The sequence below is a fragment of the Choristoneura fumiferana genome, chromosome 11 (genome assembly GCF_025370935.1).
Source record: "Choristoneura fumiferana chromosome 11, NRCan_CFum_1, whole genome shotgun sequence".
NCBI classification, from domain to species: Eukaryota; Metazoa; Arthropoda; class Insecta; order Lepidoptera; family Tortricidae; genus Choristoneura; species Choristoneura fumiferana.
The window spans coordinates 14,049,075-14,072,311 of record NC_133482.1 but is presented as its reverse complement, the minus strand read 5'-3'; the positions used below and the strand labels follow the sequence as shown (position 1 = coordinate 14,072,311).

At 41.1% G+C, this 23,237-nt stretch overlaps 1 protein-coding gene across 3 annotated transcripts; it reads left to right on the top strand.

Annotated features, from left to right (window-relative positions):
* The first annotated feature begins 1,569 nt into the window (after positions 1-1,569).
* LOC141432848 (uncharacterized) lies at positions 1,570-21,942 on the top strand. 3 transcript variants are annotated; one of them, XM_074094645.1, is made up of 11 exons: positions 1,573-1,768; positions 5,828-5,911; positions 15,480-15,674; positions 16,123-16,235; positions 17,257-17,393; positions 17,631-17,792; positions 18,983-19,184; positions 19,507-19,552; positions 19,693-20,112; positions 20,604-20,713; positions 21,467-21,942. In XM_074094645.1, the coding sequence occupies exons 1-11, from the start codon at positions 1,697-1,699 to the stop codon at positions 21,603-21,605; spliced, it is 1,680 nt and encodes a 559-aa protein (XP_073950746.1). In that variant the 5' UTR covers positions 1,573-1,696; the 3' UTR covers positions 21,606-21,942. The 3 variants fall into 3 exon arrangements, with proteins under 3 accessions (XP_073950748.1, XP_073950746.1, XP_073950747.1); XM_074094647.1 differs by lacking the exon at positions 17,631-17,792 and having other exon boundaries at positions 1,570-1,768; XM_074094646.1 differs by lacking the exon at positions 5,828-5,911 and having other exon boundaries at positions 1,578-1,768.
* The last annotated feature ends 1,295 nt before the right edge of the window (positions 21,943-23,237 follow it).

The following is a 23,237-nucleotide window of genomic DNA, read 5'->3' as shown; positions in this document are numbered from 1 at the left end:
GGTTTTAGATATATAGGGGAAATGATTGCAACCAAGTTAGCCTGCATGTTACGACAATTTACGAACAAGTGTAAATGAATATGAAGTATAATATTATTCAGTATTCAGTATTATTTATTACGTCGCCCCCGCTACACTGCGCCACTGCTTTTCATTCTGAGATTAAGGCCTGTGCCCAGCTGTGGGACGTATAGGCAGGGATGATGATGAGTTTTAGAATACGTAGTACTGTTCTAGCCGCGTAAAGGTGCGGCCAATCCGCTGCTTAAAAACGGTGACAGTACGGAATCGCAGTGACGCGTCGTATGCGCATCGTTTTTTTTGCATGCTCTCCACACTGCTGCTTAAAATACGCAAACGGTGCAGAATCGCAGTGACGTGCCCGGGACGTGCCGTAAACGTCACGACTTTTGTTCGGTAAAGACCTGAGTTTACGACACGTTACTGCGATTCCATATTTTAAGCAGCGGTGTGGAGACAATGCGCTAACAACAGAGTCGTGTTCAGATATTTTTGAACAAATTTCTGCTCACAAGTTTATGAACTCGACTGTACGTAAGCCCTTACCGCCGTACCAATTTCTGTGAAAGATGTGGAGTGGACGTATTTTAGAGCCTGGAACTGGAAGGATATAGGATAGATTTTGTCGCGAGAATCATCCTGAACGGGTAAAACGGATGTGGAATATTGTAATGAAACGACAACAATTAAAAATAAAGAATAAAGTGTAACAGCGATTTTGTAAATCAACTCTTAATAGCAGAAATAGGGATTAAGGTTTAAAATATTCGGTACTTTTGTGCGATCCATCGGAATTTTTTTGCTTCTTTCGGTGAAAGAGATAAAGAACCTCGCCACATATTTGAATTCTGTACAGAATAAGTCGCTGCTGATAATTAAGTAGGTACTTACTACAGCTGATGGGACGTATTTGAACAACCTTCCTCCATGGAAACAAACTCACACCCGGTCTATTATTGTAAATTAGTATAGTTTTCTGACACGATCCTCCGCAAATTGAAATGTTACATGCATAGGTATACCTATACTATACCTACAGTCAAGGGCAAAGATATCGACACGGCCAAAGTTACAAAAATATGTATACTTACACGACTTTATGCACTTAACATTATGGCCGTGTATACATATTTTTGCAACTTTGGCCGTGTCGATATCTTTGCCCTTGACTGTACATACTACCTATGCGGAAAAAATAGACGCATCATATAGATAGTAGGTACTGAAGTAATAGACATGTTTAGTAGTTGCAGTTTGCAGTGCAAGGTCATATCATAAACTGAGTAGGTAGCTGAATGAGCTTGAACTACGTCGTTGTGAGATTTTGAATCACAACAAACAAAAATAGTCACACTCCTACTTTCAACCTTCTGTGGCTTCTGGAAGCAAAATTATTCCATGATTCACGTGATAAACAAACGGCAGGTTATTCTGAGCGTCTGCATTGTGCATTCCATCGCCAATACGAGTATCCTTAACCCATTTGTCGGGTCCCTTGTGACTTCATGATATTAGGTTTTATAAAATTTGAGTAAAAGCGCGAGAGTGACGTGAAAATTGCAATGACAGTGGTCTAAATATAACGGCGGCGCGGCGTCCCTTCGGGCGCGGCGGAGCGCCTCAGTCGAGAGCCGACCGCCGCGAGTCACACCCGAACGATACCGAATCAGCAACCATGGTTTACGAAAGTGACTTTTACACTACCCGCCGCCCCTACAGGCCGTCGTCCACCTACAGCAGCCTGACGGTGAGTCCTCGTCCACCTAACACGCACCCCGCGGCGGCCTGTCGCCGGGCCGCCGCGCACACCTCTGATCTGAGCGCACCTCTCGCTCCACTCTCTCTCCCGGGAGCCGGCCCCTCGCACCAGCTCGACCCGAAACTCTCACTCTCTAATCTTCAACCACTTTTAAAATAACGCCCGTCCAGCGCTAGGGATAACATGTCGAACAGTTATATCGCCAACCGAACCGCTTATAAACATTCCTGATTGCTTTCATTAAGTGCCCTAGGTTAGGAGTCGTTCCGTTCGCGTTCGGTAGCGTTAGGGAATCGTCTCGGCATTCCGCAAGTGGGTCAGTTCGTGAAACGGAGTCGGAGAGCGAAGCTATCGGGCGCGCCAAATATAGCCGCGGCTGGAGGCGCGGCCGACTAACGGCGACTTCTCCGCTTGCAGCGGCCGACGATCGGGGACTGGGAGAAGGTGCCGTACGTACCGCGGCCGAGTCTGGTACCGGACCCGGTGACGGCGTTCGGGCGGCACGCGCGCGCCGGAGCGCGGCCCAGCATCCTGGACCCGGTGGCGCGCGCGGCCATCGCGCCGGCGCCCGAGAGCCGGCTGCGGGAGCTAGCGCCGTACGTGTCGCCGCGCGAGCAGACGCGCGCGCGCGTGCTGGCCACCGTGGGGCAGCGCGAGCGCGCGTTCGAGGCCGACCCGCTGGGCACGCCGCGCGACCACATGGACGTGGCGCTGGCGCACGCGCACGGCTCCCCGCTGCACGCGCCGCGCAGACACGTCTACTACTCTAACTACGCGTCCTACTGAACGAGGCGCTGGAGAAAATTTGTGTCGCTTTCGCTTTTGTAGTTAACCCTTCGTCCGCTCCGGTCGAAGTTTGCTCAAAATTAGATGTGGTTGAAGGGGTACTCGTAGTCTTCGGGGCCCATAGGGTGATACGCGCCGAAGAAATTGAATGACCAGTATCTACCGTCTATCCAATTAGGGCTCATGGGTCTATATACCCATCTTACACAGAATACTATATTTTTGTCGTGAAGCCGACCACTTTCAATTTCCCATTCCATATTTCTTGGTGCCCAAGAGGTGCTTGCATAGACGGGTCCAACGACGACCGCAAGGGATAGATCACTATCAGGAATGCCGGCATGGCGGAAGGTGAGATCGATTAGGCGTCTAGGTCCTCGAATCGCGGCGGAAACGATATGGATCGGTAGAGTCGTTGGGTCGGGCTGGTGCGAGGGGGGTGAGGCGCGGTGGTGCTAAGGGCACGGTTGTTGCAGACGCCGCGACACTACGTGGTGGTGGACCGCGACCCGCTTCCACGCCGCGCCGAGGAGCAGTACTCTTACTCGTACTCGAGTTCATCGGAGCGTTCCGGCGCCGGCGGCTTGCCCCAGCGGAGCTCCTACTCCACGTCAACGGAGCGCCGCACTGGCAGCGGCCCCGGCGGGTACAGCTACTCTACGGAGCGCAGCAGCAGCCTGGGAGGCCCCGGAGGCTACTCCTACTCGTCGACCACCAGCGGCCGCCTGCCCTACGGCACCACCTACCGTCACTACTCGCACCGCGTCTAGCGCCCGGCTCCCCTTCCCCCTCGAACTCCCTAATCCCCCTCAGCCTCTAATCAGTATTCGCTAACGCAATGTGATCGCTCTACTTTAATTGTTAAGCAAGTAGACGTGAATCGTTCTCGTAATTAGCTTTTTTGAATGTTTTTTTATTTATTTTAGTGTAATAATCATTTTTATTTTAAGCTATATGATTTAGACTGAATTTTTAATAAAGCTTGCATTTTTAATAGATGTATCTTTCTTTGAAGTGTACAATACCCAGGAACGGGAGCAAAGGATCAATGGATGGTCCTTAAACTTTACTAACAAGTCTGTTTTCCAAATCTTTTTTAATTTATCTAAATTCTATATCGTTTGGATATGTTCTTGTTGTTTATTGAAAATAACAACGGTTTAGGTAAACGTAGGAGTGCTTGACACTGGCCTAATATTTGCAGCCTTTAAATTTATGCCGTTAGCAATAGAGATGGCAGCAAGGTGTCATCTATTGGACATTAATAGCGTGTTGAGCATTCGGACATTTACCTTACCTATACAAGAAAATCTGCAGAAATGCGTAGATATAATGGATAAAATCATAGGAAAATTGTTTTTATACCGAAGACGTTCTAGTCTAGGACAATTAATTAATTGCTGATAGCGAATAAGTTTGGCGGCCCTAAGCCCAATCATTCATAAGTGTAGGTACAATTCTACTTGAATAATGTCACTGAGATTTATCTGTTATGTACTATTATATAACACTTTTCAATTACTTGTCAAACTAATTTTAGACTCAAATTAGCACAAGCACACATAAACACATTCCTTGTGATTTCATAACAAAGAAAATTGGCCATTTAATGTTTGAGAAATGAGCAAAAAAGTTTTACGATATTCGTGTCACAATATAACGTCTATTATTTGACCGTCTATACCACACTGAAAATTAGTAAATCGCCAAATTAAATTCACGTCAGTATATTCTGAATTTGGAAGAAATTACTGTAAAAGTACATACATCTTTTAACAAAAAATTCTACTGGTTAGGTAAAACAACGATTTACTAGGTAGGTACCTAAATCTGTCGCAGAAACATGGTTAAAGCCGTGATAGTTTTATCACTAGGGATATAAATATAGCAATTGATGAACCATAGTAAAGTCAAGTTCATAAACTTGTAAGCAATAATTTGATCAAAAATAATTGAACACGCTTCTACGCCGTTAATAATAAAGTCGAGTTCAGATATTGTTAATCAAATTTTTGCTCACAAGTTTATGAACTCGATTGTACCTATACTTCGTTAACTATATCTTACTAAGAATAAAGGGCGAATTATTTTGCGTGATACATAATAGTGTAGGTACCTATACCTGGCTCAACTAAAGATAAAAATGGAAGATATTTTATAACTGTATTATTTAATTAAATACTTATTAAGTTTATGATTTAGTTTGAAAAAAAAACATCCCAGAAATCAGGCTAATTTATACAATTTAGATACTAACAATGCATAGGTATATTGTCCAGCTAGGTAATTGAGTCAGCATTTAGTAATACTAAACATCACGTAGGTAAACAAATTAGTACAGTCGAGTTCGTAAATTTCTAAGCAAATATTTTTTCAAAAATATCTGAACACGCTTTTTCGCCGTTAACAATACAGTCGTGTTCACATATTTTTGATCACATTTTTGCTCAGAAGTTTAAGAATACGACTGTACCTACCCTGAATTACTGTAATACAAACGGGATCTTAAAATATAACTACACATTTTACTAGAGTAATCTATTTAGAGGAGTATGTATGTGTTTTAACAAGAATATTATGAAAAACCTAATGAAGGCCAAGGGCGGTAAGCGAGGCTGCGCCTTCAACCTAACTCAGCAGCATCGGACCCGCTCGTCTGATCGATCTCGCTCGCTCACTCGCATAGTAAGGCGGCCTTACGTTTGCCTATAATAAATAAGAGATTATAATCATAAATATTGTATCACAACAATTTCCCTAGCGATATAACATATCATAGCTGGCTTCAATCAACTTACTGCGAAATAGGAAAACTAGAGGCCGTATTGCTTAATGTTCCTGACGCTCGCGATCGCAATCAAATGACAGTTTTTGTATGCGAAATCTGACATTTGATTGCGATTGCGAGCGTCAGGAACGTTACGCAATACGGCCTCAGGGGCCATACTTATGTATATCGCACTTGGAGTCACTATCGCATAAACCATTTATTTCTGTCAAATGGAATAAGATCATGCCGTATTGCCTAACGTTTCTGATGCTTGTAATCGCAATCAAATAAAAGATTTAGCATACTATAACTGTCATTTGATTGCGATCGCGAGCGTCAGAAACGATAGGCAATACGGCCTCGGGGTAGAAAGAGATGCTGAATGCGATGGCGAGCTCTGGGGCGTTAGGCAAAACGACCCCAGCATATATAAATGGATTGAAACAAAGAGATTCCAAAATGTCCGGACTAACAGAATTTGTCGTCGGCAGCCTTTGACGTCCGTTTACTACCTCTCGTCTCTCCTCCCGTTCTATCACGACCCCTACATCTCGTATGTGCCCCGACTGTCCGAGGTGAGTATATGTATAAAAATATATGTTAGCCTATGTATATATATCCATGCAAATGGCTGAAGCTCACCGCGTATTTGTTTCATAGCTTTTCACGTAGGATATACATCGTCGAAAATATAATTTGGACTGTAATACGTAAAGAGAGTGGAATTTTTGTGGCACTTTTGAGCTGTACAGTCACCAGCATTAATATCTGTCACAGCGGAGCGTGCAAAATATCTGACACGTCCTTCCGGCCCTAGAAATAGTCTTACCAGATATTTATGCACGCTTGTTGTGTCAGATATTGGTGCTGGGACTGTACCTGTAACTAGTGTAGTGACCTCTCAATTTATCGACTTTCAATACCTACTCATTATTTCGATCAAGATAGTGCGAAAAAAGTAATTCTAGGAGATTCAAAGTATAGTCAACTGCAAAAAGATCGATACGGCCATGGCACATAGATGTCAATGGATACGGCCAATTTACAATACCTACCTACACCAGCACGTAACTAGAGTCTAATTACTAAACACGACTTTATCGACTTAACAATACGATCATGACATGGCATGTCTTTTTGTAAGTTTAGCGTAGTGTTATAAGGTAAACGTACGAGTGCTCGTCTCTGTCCCAATAGTTGGCATCTTTAATCTTATGTCATTAGCAATAGAGATGACAGCAGGCTGTCGTCTATTGGGGATTAGCGTGTCGAGCACGCGGACGTTTACCTTACTTACCTTTGTAGTTGACGTATCTAAATGTAAACAGTACCTAGGCGTTATGCGGTTTCTTGGGTTTATTCATCGCCCTAAAGACATAGTACCTCTTTGCTAACAACTTTCAGGTAACCTTTGGGTAGAGACAATTTGAAATCAAGAAATTGCTGTAGTACTTCTTATCAATAGCTACGCTAGTCAGGCATCCTCATGGATGACACCATGAGTTGTTAACAATCTATTTCTAAGTTTTAATCGACAAGAACATAGAAAGTCGATAGGTTTATAAGAAAGCGGTCACTATAGGTATAGGACAGATCGAGAGTGTCATGAAAATTAATATACTCAGCAGCACAAAATTTGGCCCACTACCACAGAATAGGTAATAGTACAGTGCCACTACATACTAAATTACCTATTATTGCATACATTTGAGGGTCATATTTTTTTGCCACTCAGTAGGTATATAATAATAATGAACTATAGATATAGTAAAGTATTTCCCTAATGAGTTGTGCTTACTTAAATATGTAGAGTACCTATTACACCTACTTATGTAGAGTAATGTAATTTAACATTGAGTGCCCTGCACACGTTACAGCTTTGGTGACGATTATTGCACGTAGAATTGTTTTTTATGAGCCTATGAGTCTTGCCTGATTAGATTTATACTGTAAACTCTTTAATTTACCCATTTAAGTAGGTATTGAAGTGGCCTTTTGAAATGCGTGTGATATCATTTAATTTAAATGATATAAAAATAAAACGATAATCAGGAATAGAATCAATTTTTTTGTAGCTAAATCAATTAGCCCAAATTGAATTTTTGCTATTATAAATGAAGAGCAAAATAAAAAACGCATAGCACAGAATACATAAGCTATAGGTAGGCACCTAAGTGAGTACACACTGCATCAAAACCAAAAATTGTTTCAGATGGAACATATTTACTTACTTACAATTTTTTGAGTTTGATTTAGTTCGACCTGTAGCTGTAGCCATTGCAGGGGTCACTAAATGGCGGACCGCGGTCTGGATACGGACCGCCAATCTATTTTGTGTGGCCCTCAAGTAAAAGTAACAAGGATTACTGAATTAACTACGTACCTACTCAATAATACAAGTTACTGTTTAGTTGTATTATTGAGTAGGTAGGTAGATAATTTAATAATTCACATTCATATGTTAAAAAAGACCTTGTTACTTTTGTAAATAACATTTGCATATTTAATTTGTATTTGTATTTTAAAAACTGGACCCCCGAAGATGCCCGAAGCAACTAATTGGTGATCCCTGCTCTATTGTCAAACGCCCGCCCGCGATCGCAATTCACCATCTCTTTCTTTCATCGTTCTACAGCGAGCGTGTGATAGAAAGAAGTGTTGAACAATTGTGATTTCAATTTAGTAAGAGACAATAAAACCTACCTCTAAACAATAAACAAAAGCTAGTAAAAATACGCAAATCAAAATACCTACCTACTAACTCGCATATACAAAGTTGCAAGCGCGAGCTTTTATTAATAAATTGTTTTCAAAGGCATTCACATTGTTCTAATTTAATTTCACCTCGTTCTAATTTACTGCAATCAGAGGCGTTCTTAACTAGTCAAACTGTGAGACTTATTTTTACAGTGGATTAAAATGTTACACACTCACAAGAAAATTAGTTACGTACCTCATCATTTGAAACAGAATCACTTTTGGGCAGTGCCGGATTAAGACTAGGTATTTGATGCCCTAAGCCATCCACCCCTGTGGCAAATCCATAAGTATAGGTAGCCGTAATCAGCTTTACCTTTTATGTGCTAGCAATTTTTTTTTGTTGCTGTTTATGGTGCCCCCCAATAGAGCAAGGTAGCAAGTATATCAAAGTTACAAGGAAAATTATAACGGCTGAGATTGCTTGTAGTAGAATTAGTTGTAGTTTAAGAGTAAATAGCAGCCTAAGGTATAAAATTATACGTAAACTTGGAAGATTTCGTAGGTACACAATACGAAATCCTCAGAAAAATATTACTTGATTTTTTGTAATGGCTACGGAACCCTATCTTGGGCGTGTCCGACACGCTCTTGGCCGGTTTTTTTATCAAATAGCTGGCAAACGAGCATACGGGTCACCTGATGGTAAAAGCGATCACCGCCGCCGCCACCCATGGACACCTACAACATTATTAGGATTGCGGTTGCGTTGCCGGCCTAAAGGGGAGGGGGATAAATAAAGCGTTCCTATTGGTTCATGAACAGATTCCTCGCACATCTCTGGTGGAAACGCAGTCTTAGCCTTAGCTTTTACGACACCCACGGAAAGATGAGTCCGTCCTATTACCGGCCAACAGCGTGTCGGACACGCCCAAAATAGGGTTCCGTAGCCATTACGAAAAAAATAAGTAATATTTTTCTAAGGATTTCGCACTTTGTACGGAATATTCCAAGTTTAGGTATATTTTATACCATAGGCTGCTATTTACTCTTAAACTACTAATAATTCTCAGGAAAACTTAACCGTTATAGTTATCCTTGTAAGTTTAATATATTTACTACCATCCTGATTTTTTTCAAATTTTTCCACCCACCGGCTTAGATTTTAGAGGGGGGGGGGCGCTCGATTTTAATGAAAATTTGCACTTTAAAGTGGAATAATTTGCAAGCAGATCACTGAATCGTTTTTGCAACCCCCTATTGGTTTTAGAAGACCTATCCAACGATACCCCACACTACAAGGTTGGATGAGAAAAAAAATCACCCCCACTACGTCTATCTAAAAAAAATTGTTTTTGAAGTTTTTATTGTACCTACCATTTTGTCGGCATAGTTGACCTATATATACAGGTGCAAAATTACAGCTTTCTAGTAGTCCCTGAGCAAAGCCGCGGACGGACGAACAGACAGACCGACAGACATGGCGAAACTACCTATAAGGGTTTCGTTTTTGCCATTTTGGCTCCAGAACCCTAAAAACGGGCGCGGCAAAGACTAAGTTGCTTCCCAAGGACCTAAACTATTCTTGTAATGCATAGCATATGGTAAAAACATGATTATTTCAAATAATAGGAGTAAATTTGCTTTGATTCCCTAGCTTGCAGCTCCCGTAAACCTTAGTTTGAAAGACATCGAATCTCCAGTAAATTTAGAGATTTCAATTCACAAATCCACAACCTCACTCCGTATAAAAGTCATGTCTACTAACCAAGACTCCATATTCTTAATTTCATCCCAATCAAATTTGTTAATCGAAAATAGAACAAAAACTGATTCACGTTTTTGGCCGTCGCAGTGACAATGACTCCTATTTTATTTTCGTGCACCTAAATCATAGCACATCATCGATGACACCCATACTACAGACGTCAACTTCAATTCGCTAACATTTATGAATGTTCCCAATACGTGCCAACACGATAAATGATAATTGAAAAGACAAATGCAATTACACCTGCAGTCCTATAAACAAATTTTAACGGACGGTAATTACAGGTTTAGTTAACGGGTGTAGTCCAGAGAGATTAATGCATTTGGCACTGCAGCTAACTAAGTGTATGAGGTGAGTGTCTGTTAACTGTGCAGGTTAATTAGGTACTTTTCTCACCAGCTACCTTATAATATGAGATAGCTGCTACGTCATGGATTCAAACCCGGGCGTACACCTCTAAATTTGATAATGAAAATTGAAAATTTGCCATGAACTTCACGGTGAAGGAAGACATCGTGACCTACACAAACCTGCGAAGCAAATCAATTGTGTATGCGAAGTTCCTAATCCGTACTGGGCCCACGTGAGAATTACGGCCAAGCCCTCTTATTCTAAAAGGAGACCGGTGCCCAACAGTGGGATGTATATAGGATGGGATGATGATGATGACGATGATAAGTACAAAAATATTCGCATTAAACACGCGTGCATCCGGTTTTGGTCTATCCTACGCTTCGTGACGTCATTTTGCGGCGCATTTCACAAGTTCATTACGAAAACTATATTTAAACATGTGTAAACATGGACGATCGTTTTCGTGGATGTAGGTAGGTTACGTTACGTCGCATATGGTGGTGTAAGGGGAACCACAAAATTCTTAGTAATAAGGTAGGTTTTTCACCTTCCCTTCGGGTGCCCTCAATGTGGGGTCAGGGTCATGCCTGATGCCTCTTTTCGAGAACTTCCACTATGGGTTCACAACTTCAAACTGTCCCCAAACTGGAAGCGCACTATTGCGCTTAGGTACATTGGCACAAAAATCAGCTATTATTTGTTCGTAGGTCTCACTAGCTGAACATTTTTGTGCCATGCTCTCTGTCTCTACCTATTTGTCACAAGACACAGTCATTTAATATGGTCACAGTAGGTATTGTTAATATCACAGTGAAAAACTAAAACTAAAAGCTACATCTTATTCGCGCCTTCGTTATTCGTAAAAGACATAAGCATCAGTCAGAAGTTCTAAAAACCAAAACTAATGCCCAAAAGTTAAAAGCCAGTAAGTTTGAACCGGGCACTTTTTTGGAACGTACTTATAATTTATAAAAACTGAGAAACATAAAATATAGTGTCTTTTAGCCACTAATTGGTAGAGTAGATACCTTTCAAGAAAAAAGTAGAAAGAGGAAATTCAAACTCTACGATCAATCGGTAATAAATGTATCTTTTGACTTGATTAATATGCAGAAAGTTGCCAGTTGACATCTATGAGAAATTAGGCGTATCAATTTGCGTAAGACACATTTCGTAATAAAATAAAATAAACCGTTAATAATTTGGCACATAAACATTTTCTACCGAAATCTCTTTATCTTTCTAAACCTGTCATACATATCAACCGTAAAATTTACGCAATGTGACGCCTCCACCAAACTACCGCTGGTCTTAAGAAATATTCTAAATTTACATGTTGTAAATTTTACTTACAATGATGGTAAGTACAGTAACCTGCATTAATTTAAGGCATAGTGGAGCGTGCAAAAATATCTAACATGTTACCGGCTCTAGAAATAGAGTCGCATCAGATATTTTATGCACGGTTTGTTGTGTCAGGTACCTATTGGTGCTGGGGCCTGTACCATCAGCCAAATATGTGATCTAAATCTACCACCCTAAAGTTGATAATCGTTTGCATGCCAATAGATGTATCTGTCAACTTGAAAGTTCGATTTTATTTAGCGACATATTCATTTGATGGGAGAACTTGTTTAAAAATTGATAGACCACTTATTTGACTGATGGTACCTACCTACCTACACTACAACTACAAGCACGTAGATACCTACCATCATCCAGAACTCAGTACAAGAGTCTTGGCTGTGAGCCAATTCGCTAATTACGAAGTCAAACATAAACGACTGTAAGAGCATTCTTTCAAACTGTAATTGTTGAGGAGTTTTCCTAAAATTATACGAAACACATGGCGGTAACGTGATGTCTAGACCAGACACTATCAAAGAGGATTTGTTTTACAAGCTCAACAAGCATCAGGGCGCGTAGACATTTAAAATTTAAGTGTTTATCGTGCAATCACGAAAGTAAGTATATTGATATTTTCCCAATAGTGCGGATTGGATTAAAAATAATAGACTAGAATGGAGTTCGCATGGAAGCTAAAGCCCAAGTTTTCCTTTTCTGAAAGGAGGCCCATGCCGGGCAGCAGTGGACATACTCGTAATATAAAGACCCGAAAGATAATGTTTTTTTGGGGCCAGATATTTACAATACAATACAAATATTCTTTACTAGCTTTTGCCCGGGGCTCCGCCCGCGTGGTATTCGGTTATCGCGCGCTGTACCTTCGGGAACTGTGCATTTTTCCAGGATAAAAAGCACACCACAAATCAGTACAAAAAAATGTATAATATAAACACAAAATTAGGGTAGACAATATAAGCGGTAGTAATCGATATTCTATCATGCATAAAACGTTTGTCCTATTATTATATTGATATGATATTTACAACAAACCCAAAATTGAAGACGACATCTGAATTAAGATTGGTTTTTTGGAATCTTTTTGTATTTTTTATTTCAATTCCAAATTTTTTGTTACTTTTACGGTCATCCCGTAAAACCTATATCGAAAATACAGACTGAAATATAGATAAAAAACCAATCAAAAGGAAAAAAAAAACAATCTTAATTTGATTGCTTAATAACGATATCTCTTGTCCGGGTGAGCGCTTAGTTCCGATGGAGTGCCGAAAAGTTTCTCGATGAGGGCTACGGCATAGATGTCGCTAGTGTCGCTGCTTAAGTGGCTAAATAAGAAACAACACAAGCTGAGATATGAGGTGCAAAGGAGAAATTCGTGTATGTATCGTTGTCCAGCGGTGGTGTAGCGGTATAGCACACGGCACGGAATGCCGAGGACCTGGGTTCGATTCCCAGCGCTGGTCTTATTTTTCTGGTTTTTCTGTGCATCTATATTTCAGTTTGTATTTAGAGAACAACGTCAGGCAGGAACTAGGTGACAATAGGTCTAAATGACGCAATGTAAACGTTCAAGCGTGAGTGTAGCTCAAAATACCCGTCCGTATTCTCCCTTGAACAAAACAAAGGCTGGATCTTGAAGGGAAGGTAAACATTGAGGATTCCTGGCAGCGGGCCGAAGGTCGGCTAATAAAACGCTAGATTCTTCAGCCATGCCTCATAAAGATGCTTTGGTTTTGCTGAATTAAAAGCTCCGCAAAGGAACAAAGTAATGAGTATTTAACTCTCGGAATTAACGTTGAAAATAATCTCGTCAATATGGTTATGGCCGCGGAAACTGGTGAAATTCGATATGGGTTGGCAAAAATAAGCAAGTAGGTATTTATAATAACCGGATTTGTAGGATAATTAGTCTCACTTATATTTCTAATAAAAATAAACATAATGCAGTATCACAGACTGCCCGCATTATGTCATAGTAAGACGTCATATGCATATTAAAGTTGTATTTGGCTCAGGAGTTGAATTTACGCTGTTATTTCTAAATATAGAAATAGTATCAAAGATTAATAAAAGACAGACAAGATCACACACAACTAAGTAGACAAAATAGGTTTTCCGTCTAATTGTTTTCAGTTAGCCTGCATTTTACTTACAATTATTATCTAAAATATGTAATGTTACTTCACAAGTATGACTCACTCTGCCACTGCCATTGATTCACGCAATAAGGTCTCTTAAAAATAGCTGTGTGATGCGGCATTTTATAAACAAAATGGAAAAACAAACTATTCGTCTCGTTGCCAAACTATCTTTATAAACACCTACTCCGGCCATGATTGATCATATCTTCATTTATCTTTTCACACTGTTGTTAAAAAATCAGGGCTTTTGGTTAGGAAAGCTTTCATCACTCGATTTTATTTAAACAGGGTAGGTATTCGCACTGAGGTTAAGTCGAAAAGACTAGCTATAGGTAGGTAGTTATCGTGTGTCACACACACCCACCTGACTGATTGACTGACGTTGACCAATGCTGACGTCGATGGATGTCATCATCATCAATCGATTGACGAACTTGATCAGCTGATCTCTAGTGTGTGCCACGTCCACGTAGGTAGGTACCTAGTCTTGTAGACACATTGGCCACAGTGTAAGAAAATGTAAGTTCTTAGACTTTGCATTGGCGTAGGGTCATTTTTCAGGGGGGGCTTGGCCTGGATTTTTGTGTGAAGATATCAGTATTATAGGGATCATGACGATAGCGTTTTGTATTAAAAGTTTTTCCGTATTCAATAATTTTATTTGTACCTAGTGCTAATCAAATACCGCAGACAGAGGTAGGATGAAATGAGAACAGCATAGTGCCTAATAAGCGTCGCTTAGGTAGATTTGCCAATCTCAGTTCTTTCATTCAACACTTTTTCTTTAACCATGAAGGTCAACATAAATGTTAACAGTAAGCGACATCAATCTTTCATCGCTAAACCATCGTTAACTGTAAATATTGTATGTTTCAATTATTTATGTTCCTGAAGCTTTGTATCTTTAAACATTAATGTTTCTCACAATGTTTTACGTGGAGTCTAGAGACTCGATATGAAAAGTTTTGCGTGTGTAAACAATCATGCCAATGAGGGCTATCGTTTTTTGTCTCACTAGATGGCGCACTGTTGCGTGAGGTTTTTAAGTATGGCTTTCAGTCTGTTATTACGGGCGTGAAAACAAAGTTTATATTAAAATCATATTTAATACACCTTAAAACCGTACCATAAAAATATCGAGCATGCCACAGTGTTGCATAGTCCCCGTTTTGTTCGGAAAAAAGGGAGGACAAAGGTTTCCGAAAGACAAAACTGTCTCAAAACACAGACATTCATTGCCTCCGAACGCATATTTGCCATAATTAATTTCAGATATTACAAAATATTCACAAAATTATTCTAATTATAACAAAACCCGCGTGGCTCTCCCAAAAACTAAGAGATTTGACATTTCGGAGACCTCACGCTACACTAGCGCCTCTAGCGGCGAATTCATACGCGATAGCCCTCATTGGTAACACGAAGCCAGACTCTCTTTCTACTCTTCCTTCTTTCTTTCTTTCTTCTCTCTCTTTTTACTCTTTCGCTTCTCTTTCACGCTTGGGTGATTTTTTGCTTCTTTCACATTAGAATTGTAGCATGTAGACCGGTAAAACTGACATTTTGAATTTAACAATGAATGCCAAAATGCCAAATTTTACGGCTAAATAGTAGTTTTGTTACGCCAAACATTAGGCCAAATTTTACGGCTAAATAGTAGTTTTGTTACGCCAAACATTAGGCTAACAAAAACAACTGTTATTTTAAACTGTAAAGGACGCACGAGCTCAATTTGAACTGCTTTTAAGCACCTTTTGGGTCCTCGCAAAATCCTACGACACTGCAGCAGTTCCTTACAGTCAGCCCTTTCTCCAGACGGAGTTGTTGTACCGGCCAACGGCTCGCAGTGTGACCCGACTCGTTGCGTACCCCGAACCGCCCCATCATGTGGTTCGGGTGCGTGTGCGCCCATCGGTGGTCCTTCGGGAGCTGGACCGCATCAGCTACCGCCGACGCCCTCAGACCGCCGTCACCATACTCGATGATTACTACAACTCCGAGACAATGAAGGTACTTATCTGATACAAATTTTGTATGATAATGGTCCACAGTTTTTTATGTGATAATGGTCCTCAGTTTAAGAGTGATGTAGAATTTTCATTTGCTTTCCAGTTCTTTCTCCGATTTTTATTATATTCCAAAAATTTAAGAATTAAGTGACTGCGTACGTATGTCTAGCAGTGGACGTCTTTCGGCTGACATTATGATGATGATGATGTACGTATATTTCTGTCACAATATAATTTCGATCCCTTTATTCACGAAATTTAGCTTCTAGACTTTTAAACGTGTAGTGTAGATCAACAGAAAGTTGAGTCAACCATGTAGGTACGCGTACGCTTACTATTTCTGGTGTACAATAAAGAGTCTTTGTGTTGTATTGTACGCTTAGCTTCAAAGCAGGAAGACGACGTAAATTTTGATATCATCATTGCTAATTTCTGTCCGTCGTTTCCAGTCGTTTGAGGACGAAAGCCGCCGTATCCGTGCGGACACCGCTTCCCTTCTGACTCGCGCTCGCTCGGTGCTACCACGTGCCAAGACTGTTGCTCCTCTGGAAACCATTCACTCGTGAGTCAATCCTAATTATTTAAGGACAGAGAATTATTTAAGGAAAACGTTCCCATGTTTTATAGAATAGAACCTTTTGATATAAAGCTAAGATTCGTCCCCGGGGAGATTCTTGCGCTGTTCTTCTACGCCGCAGTCTACGGGAAAAATAAAAATTAAAAGCAAATGATTCTAACGTTTATGTATTTGAAGGGCATTGGGACTATAGCATATCTATCTATCCTGGAAAGATTTACGAGTACAAATAAGCAGCGTAATAACTGTAATTCAATAGTCAATATCAAATTAATAGCTCGCGTGTTGCGTCCTAGATAAGGGAGCCTAATTTATAGTGGGTGAGATCCGATAGTTCTAATCTTCACGCACCTGTTCGAACCGCTAGTCAAGTTTTTCTTGGCCAGTTGTGAAGGTATAAAAATAGACAGCCCATTGATGCGTCTTCCGACGACTGCCCTGGCACTGACATTGAGTTTTGATGACATATCGCCCGCGCATCCATTGGCAATGATCGACACGACGATACAAAGTCAAAACTTCGAGTTCCGCTACCCGCCTGGTTAAAGAGGGCCTCTACTTCTTCCGCATGTGTGGAACAATGTGCTCTCTTATTTGGTTGCGTTATTTTCAGCGTAGGTGTAGATTTCATAGGCAAATCTTGCCGTACGTAGTAACGTAAGCAACGAGCGATCACCGCATAATTATAGACTGGTTAAATGCCAAATGTTTGCGTGTAGTGTTCTAATAAAATGTTTTAAGGTTTATTTTCATTACGTAAACGTGTAGATTTTTGAGACAAATTTCAATGTTAGTAATATTTATTTAAACTGGTGCAGCGAAGCAGTGGAATGTTTTCACTGAAGATTTTTTTTAAAGACGCTATCTAAATCTGATTCTTATTCTACAAGCTGAAAAATAGTCGCTGGATTTTGAGAAAGATAGTTCTTCTATTCTCGATTCAGTTATGGGCATTGTAGCAGCGTTATCATTGTTTGAACCTATATCGCTTTATTTATATCTGCAGATATGGATATGGGGAGCCGATCCCGTACCGATTCAGCAATGACGCATATGTAGCCAGGCTACTCGTCCCATTGCGCAGCGTCGGCGATCACATTAAAAACATTTCTTTCTACAATGAACCCGCTAAGAAGTTCACGGGTAAGTACTAGAATAGGCACACAACTGAGATCACAAAATGGAGCGATGAGCTTTTTGTTCTGAGTCACACAAACACTACACGATCACAACGAACACTAAATAACAAATACTGACAAAGTACTTGAGTGGCCCTACCTCGTCTTCCACCTTATCTTGTACTGTGTCTTCGCCCAGTAACCCCTACCTAACAGTTAGTTCCAGTGTGCTCCCCGTGGTAACATGAGGTGTTCTCGCCAGGACGCGGCCACCTCGCGTGCGTACACTACAGCGGTAACAAGGCCTTCTCCAGCCGCCGCCCCCTCTACAAGGAACTAAGCATCAGAGACGACGTCAATCTGCTCTCGTTCTATGCGAAAAACAGGCTCGCGGCCGCCGGTCTGGCTGGCGATAAGGCCACAGGTACATCGTCCGCGTTGCTACGCTAACGCTCGCTCACGCTTTTAAAAGTTCAAGTTAAACGTTTGTATTTAACGCCCGCTCTATCAGTCGGGTAGTAGAGAGCGGGTTTAAACTGGAGTATAAAGTCCGTGTCTAACCCTGTGTGTGGTGTCTCTTGCAGCGGGCGCGCAGGAACAGCCGTCGGCGCAGAGCGCGTAGCCCCCGCGCCCCTCGCCCCGCTCCCCGCCCCCGTCCGCCGCGCGCGCGGCGCGGGCCCCGCGCGGCTCACGCCACGGCGCCCGCGCCGCGCCCGCCCTTCGCGTTCTGATCTCGGTATAACACGCTCCGACTAACCCAGATCATCTATTTTTTTATCAATTTACTGAAGAGCTATTATTTTGTTACAAACGAATTCTCAACGAACGAGTTATAATTAATTATATTTTTCTAGTCATATTCGGTGACAGGGCTGCTCCGTGTTTTCGAGGAGTCATATCTGTCGCTCGACAGAACAGAACTGATTTTAAGTAATAATAAAGATTTTAACCGATCTCTCAGTTGTTTTAATCGTTCCGCATGATAGTCGACCTTAACAGATCCAGGCTTCCATAATGCTTCGCTTCAAAATAACAACTTTTCAAATACTTTAGATTTTTTATTAATTCTATACACAATAAAACGCATTGTACATAGTAAACATGAACCTAAACGATAAGCTAGGGACTTGAAAGACGAGGTCTCATTTAGCATTTAGGTGACACGTGGCAAACAGCAAAAACGCAGCTTTCAAACGTTTCACGGCATGAATAGAACCGATCAGGCTGGGAACATGATCAGGCTTGGCGATGAAGCTTCAGGGTCTAACGCTTGTAAGAGGAATCTGATGGTTTGCGGCTGCGTCGCTTTCGTTATTTTTCATTGTCATTGAAAAGACCAGCTGTGGGATGTTAACGGGCTATCCATAACTCGAAGCTTCGCTGTTATGGCGAATGGAGCGGCTGATCAAAACATGCTTTGTTTAGAACGTCATTTCTAACGTTTTAATCACGAAAGCTTAGGGGTCGCCACCACTCAGCCCCTCATAAAATCTTGGAACGTGGAGCTCCTTAGATAGTCAGTTGCTGTATATGGGAACTCAGCACTGAAAACGGCAGCTGGTCTTTTCGAGTCTAGTTGTGTTGTGGACGTTCGTAACATTGGCCGGGGTGCAGTGAAACTGCTCCCGTCGAGGCCGAGCCGCAAGTTCCAGGCCCCCCAGATGATGGAGGATCCATCTGAAGAGCTGAAGGCGGCGAAAGCGGAACGCCTGGCGAAGTTCCGTGCTACCACTGCGGAACCTGTGCTGGCACCGGCTGCTGACCTCGCGGAGATCAAGAGAAAAAGGCAGGAAGAAGCTCGTGCTGCCGAGGAGAAGTGAGTTATTTGCGTTTATCATTCTCAATTCTTCTTTAACTCGTTTCGTCATCTAGTTAGCTAGCTCACAAGGATGACTATAAAGCTGCTTCTTCACCTGATGCATGATGAGCAAATGTTTTCAAGACTTGGGGTAATACATGCTTAAATTGGTGTAGGTAAAGTTTCGGAGTCTTTGAAGAATTGAAATAGGCCTAAAATAACCAGATATCTGCATTATCTGACAATAATGATGATAACTAAATAATTAAAGTTGACTTGAATTATTTGATTTATTTAAAGTAGTTTTCACTCAATTTTATTATGGATAAATATATTTCAGAGCTCTAAAGGAAGAGGCGAAACGTGAAGCAGAACGCAAAGCTCAGGTAAAGTGTTCCGCGGAAAATAGTAGTCTATAATACCTTCTTTTTTTTTGCTAACACTGCATTGATTTGTGGTGTTCAATATATTTAGAGTACTTGTAAACCTTGAGTTTAAGTTAACACAAACAAATATTTAACTTCAGGCCGAGCGTGAAGCAGCAGAGAAGAAGCGGGCCGAAGACGAAGCGCGTAAGGCCGAAGAAGCCAAACGTAAGGCCGAGGAAGACGCCAGGAAAGCTGAAGAAGAGGCCCTCAAGGCCGAAGAGGCCCGTTTAGCTGAGGAAGCAAAGAAAGCTGAAGAAGCAAAGTTAGCCGAAGAAGCCAGATTAGCAGAAGAAGCACGTTTAGCCGAGGAAGCTAAGAAGGCTGAGGAGGCAAGGTTAGCCGAAGAAGCAAGATTGGCTGAGGAAGCGCGATTGGCTGAAGAGGCCAAAAAGGCGGAAGAGGCCCGCTTAGCGGAAGAGGAACGGCAAGCAGAGGCCATCAGACAGGAGGAGCTCGCTCGTCTTGCTGAGTTGGAGAAGCAAGCTCAGGAAGAACGGGAAGACGAACTTGCGCGACAGGTTAATTTATTTTCATATATGCAGAGACCACTTCACTACGGTCAACTACGTTGTCAACCATTTACGAACTTGCACAAAATTTCTTTGAACGTTATCATTTCTGTAGAAAATTGAACGAAAGAGCAATGTTAATCTGATTCATAAAGGGTTGTGTGTAAGTGCAGACGTATTTACAAAACGCGACGTAGAATAGCAAACCCTATTGCAATATTTTTCTTCTTTTATGCAATAAATAAAAGCTTACGTTTGACGACAATAAAGTCAAGCTAAAACATAGTAGTTGCTGGCAAACTTCTTGAGATTGGGCGACGTGGACTAAATTTAATTTGGGACAATGAGTTAATTTCTCAATAAGTTAGACGGCATCTGTAGAACAACGTTATAACTTCGGTGTCTCAATGAGACTCTCATATGACCTTGTCGAAACTCGGGGTCCATTTTTCCTGTAATGCAGACTTGGTCCAAATACAATCTATCTTTTTCATGTACAGGCGGCGGAGTTAGCAGAAATCGCGAGACAAGAATCAGAGCTGGCTGCCGCGCGGCTTGAGGAGCTATCACATAGCGGCTCGGCGGCTGAGGTCGCTGACACTGAGGCCAGGTGACTAACAAATGCTAACTAGCCTAGAAACGATGATAAACTTAGATGTGAAGTGGGAGGCTACAAAAGAGAGATCTCTCCAGGCGGATGTTATGAGTCAAGAGTTGAAAAACTTCGATATTGCGATGTAGGATGAGGTCGGAATTTCTATATTTGCTCACTAGATGGTGCTAGGAGTCGCTACAGATGTAATCATGATCTGCAGCATTGATTGGCAAAAGCAGAGATACCCTTTACTAAATTGTGACGACATCCAAAGAGTAGGGGTAGGGTAGGTTAGAATTCGCCACCAGAGCGTAGTGAGGAAAATTCACTCGCGTTACGAAGAAGTACAAGCTGTACAAGGTCGCTCGATACGCGAAGTGAAAAGGAGTGCCTCGGTATACTCACGTCCGTCCTTGCCAAACTTGGATCAACTTCGCTAGTAATGTTTTAGGAGTAAGTATTAGGTTTTGATCTTAATGTCAGTCAGTAAATTTACGATGTCAATAGCTCAATATCACTCAATAACCGTTTGAGCTGTATTAACAAAATTTGGGGGTTCTAATTAATCTAAGTTGGTTAAAATTTAAGAGTTTTAACATTAAAAACCAAGTTTCAAGTCAAAATTTAAGTAGTTGTGTAATACTACAAAAGGCTCTGTGTCGTTAATTTCCTTTTCTCGGTTTTAACTTGGCTTCACTCGACACGTTACCCCGTCTCTATATATTTAAGGAAATATGCTAGAAGTAACTTACGGTTTTTTTATTTCAGCGAATTCCAAGATGCTGAACCTATCGTGGAAGAACCAGAATCCCCCGCTGTTGATGCCGAAGCACCCGCGGAAGAGACCCCTGCTGCCGAAGTTAGCGAAGACGAGAAAGCAGAACCAGACGTCACGGATGAAGAATAAGCTTATACAATTACATACTTGTTATATCATGAAGGAGAACATAGGAATTTCAATGCATTTACAAATGTAAGATAAATAAATGTCCGCTAAATGTCATTTGTTTTTTCAATAGTTTACCAATGACATAATAGCATTTTAAAGTCTCAACACCAAATGTTTTCTGCTCCGTAATAATATTACGAAACAATGAAAGCAAGTGACGATCCTTGCAGCCTTCTGTTCTTTAACTACCACCGTAACATATTTTAATTTTATTGCCGAATGTTAATGTTATAGGTTAAGTGTTCAAAATTGTATTTTTGTTAAAGTTTAACAATAAAAGACATTAACAGTTGTCTCATGGTTCTTTGATTCCATTTTTACCAGATATTCCAGTCAGCTTGATCAAGGTAGAGCGAGATTGTCTACACCGCTTCCGCGTTTCTCAAAATAGTAGGGGAGCCCAAGAGGGGATTTCGGGGATTTACTAAAGCGCGACAGATTAATATACAGGGAGATACCTTGTACCCGGTTAAGTCCTTCCACCAGCTATGAGCCCCATATACATGGCCGCCCGTCAAGGATAAAGGATCAGATTAGTAAAAAAAAATTCATCATCTGAAATTCCCGAGCGCGTCAGATTAAGGTAGGATGAGTTAGTTACATACTAAAACGTGTGTATTCTACTAATCTGACAATTTGAGAGTGACGTAAAGAAGGGGTAGGGCTAGAAAGTTGTAAAAAAAAAACGTCATCTCGACATTCTCGAGCGTGGTTAAATTTTTTTTTATTTTGAAGGGAATAATTCAAGAATTACGAAAAATATATAATCTGACGGTTTCCACAAGCCGAAATAACAAACATTCATCGATAAAAGGCGCCATCAGAATTTTATTTTTTACTGGAAATTGGAAAGTGGCGCCCTTCGCCATCTGGCGCCTATATTGACCGCTCCTCCTCTTGCTCTGCCCCAGGGAAGGCTCTGATTCAAATCTTTAAGGTTCATTCAAAAATTACGTCACACATTGATCCCCCTTGATACTTATTACATGAATATTACCTGAAGATGTCTGAAGCACTTACACTACACAATATACATAGCTAGCTATGAATGAATGTATGCTATATGCATATGCATATGTGTGTGATTATAAGAATGTCCAAATTGGAAATAAAACGAATATTCAGTTATTACCAAGTATTTCATCACATAGTATAGAGAAGAAATGCTATTATGGTAAATTTTGGTCAGGATTAGTAACAAAGACATAAACCAGTATCCATTTAACCCTTCATATGCAAAAAATAAAATTATCTGCTGTGTCATATAATTCCTATTTTATACTTAGATAAATATAAAAAAAAACCCTGAATCAGATTTTATAAGCATTATGAAGGATTATTATTAAGCAGCTAGATTTTTAGATATCTAGTCTATGGCTGAAAATTCTTCCATTATCTGGCCAAATGTACATAAAAACACCTTTCGCTATACCGCTACACCGCTGCTGGAAGTCCAGCGGTGGTATAGCGGTATAGCACGCGGCACGGAATGCCGAGGACTTGGGTTTGATTCCCAGCGCTGGTCTTATTTTTCTGGTTTTTCTATGCATCTATATTTCAGTTTGTATTTTCGATATAGGTTTTACGGGA

What these genes read in the sequence shown, in the direction of transcription:
- LOC141432848 (XM_074094645.1), top strand. Translation starts at nt 1,697, where the DNA reads ATGGTTTACGAAAGTGACTTTTACACTACCCGCCGCCCCTACAGGCCG. An exon ending in ATGTGCCCCGACTGTCCGAG is followed by an intron (nt 5,912 to 15,479) that starts GTGAGTATATGT and finishes CCCTTTCTCCAG; the next exon opens with ACGGAGTTGTTGTACCGGCC. An exon ending in AAGCAGAACGCAAAGCTCAG is followed by an intron (nt 19,553 to 19,692) that starts GTAAAGTGTTCC and finishes ATTTAACTTCAG; the next exon opens with GCCGAGCGTGAAGCAGCAGA.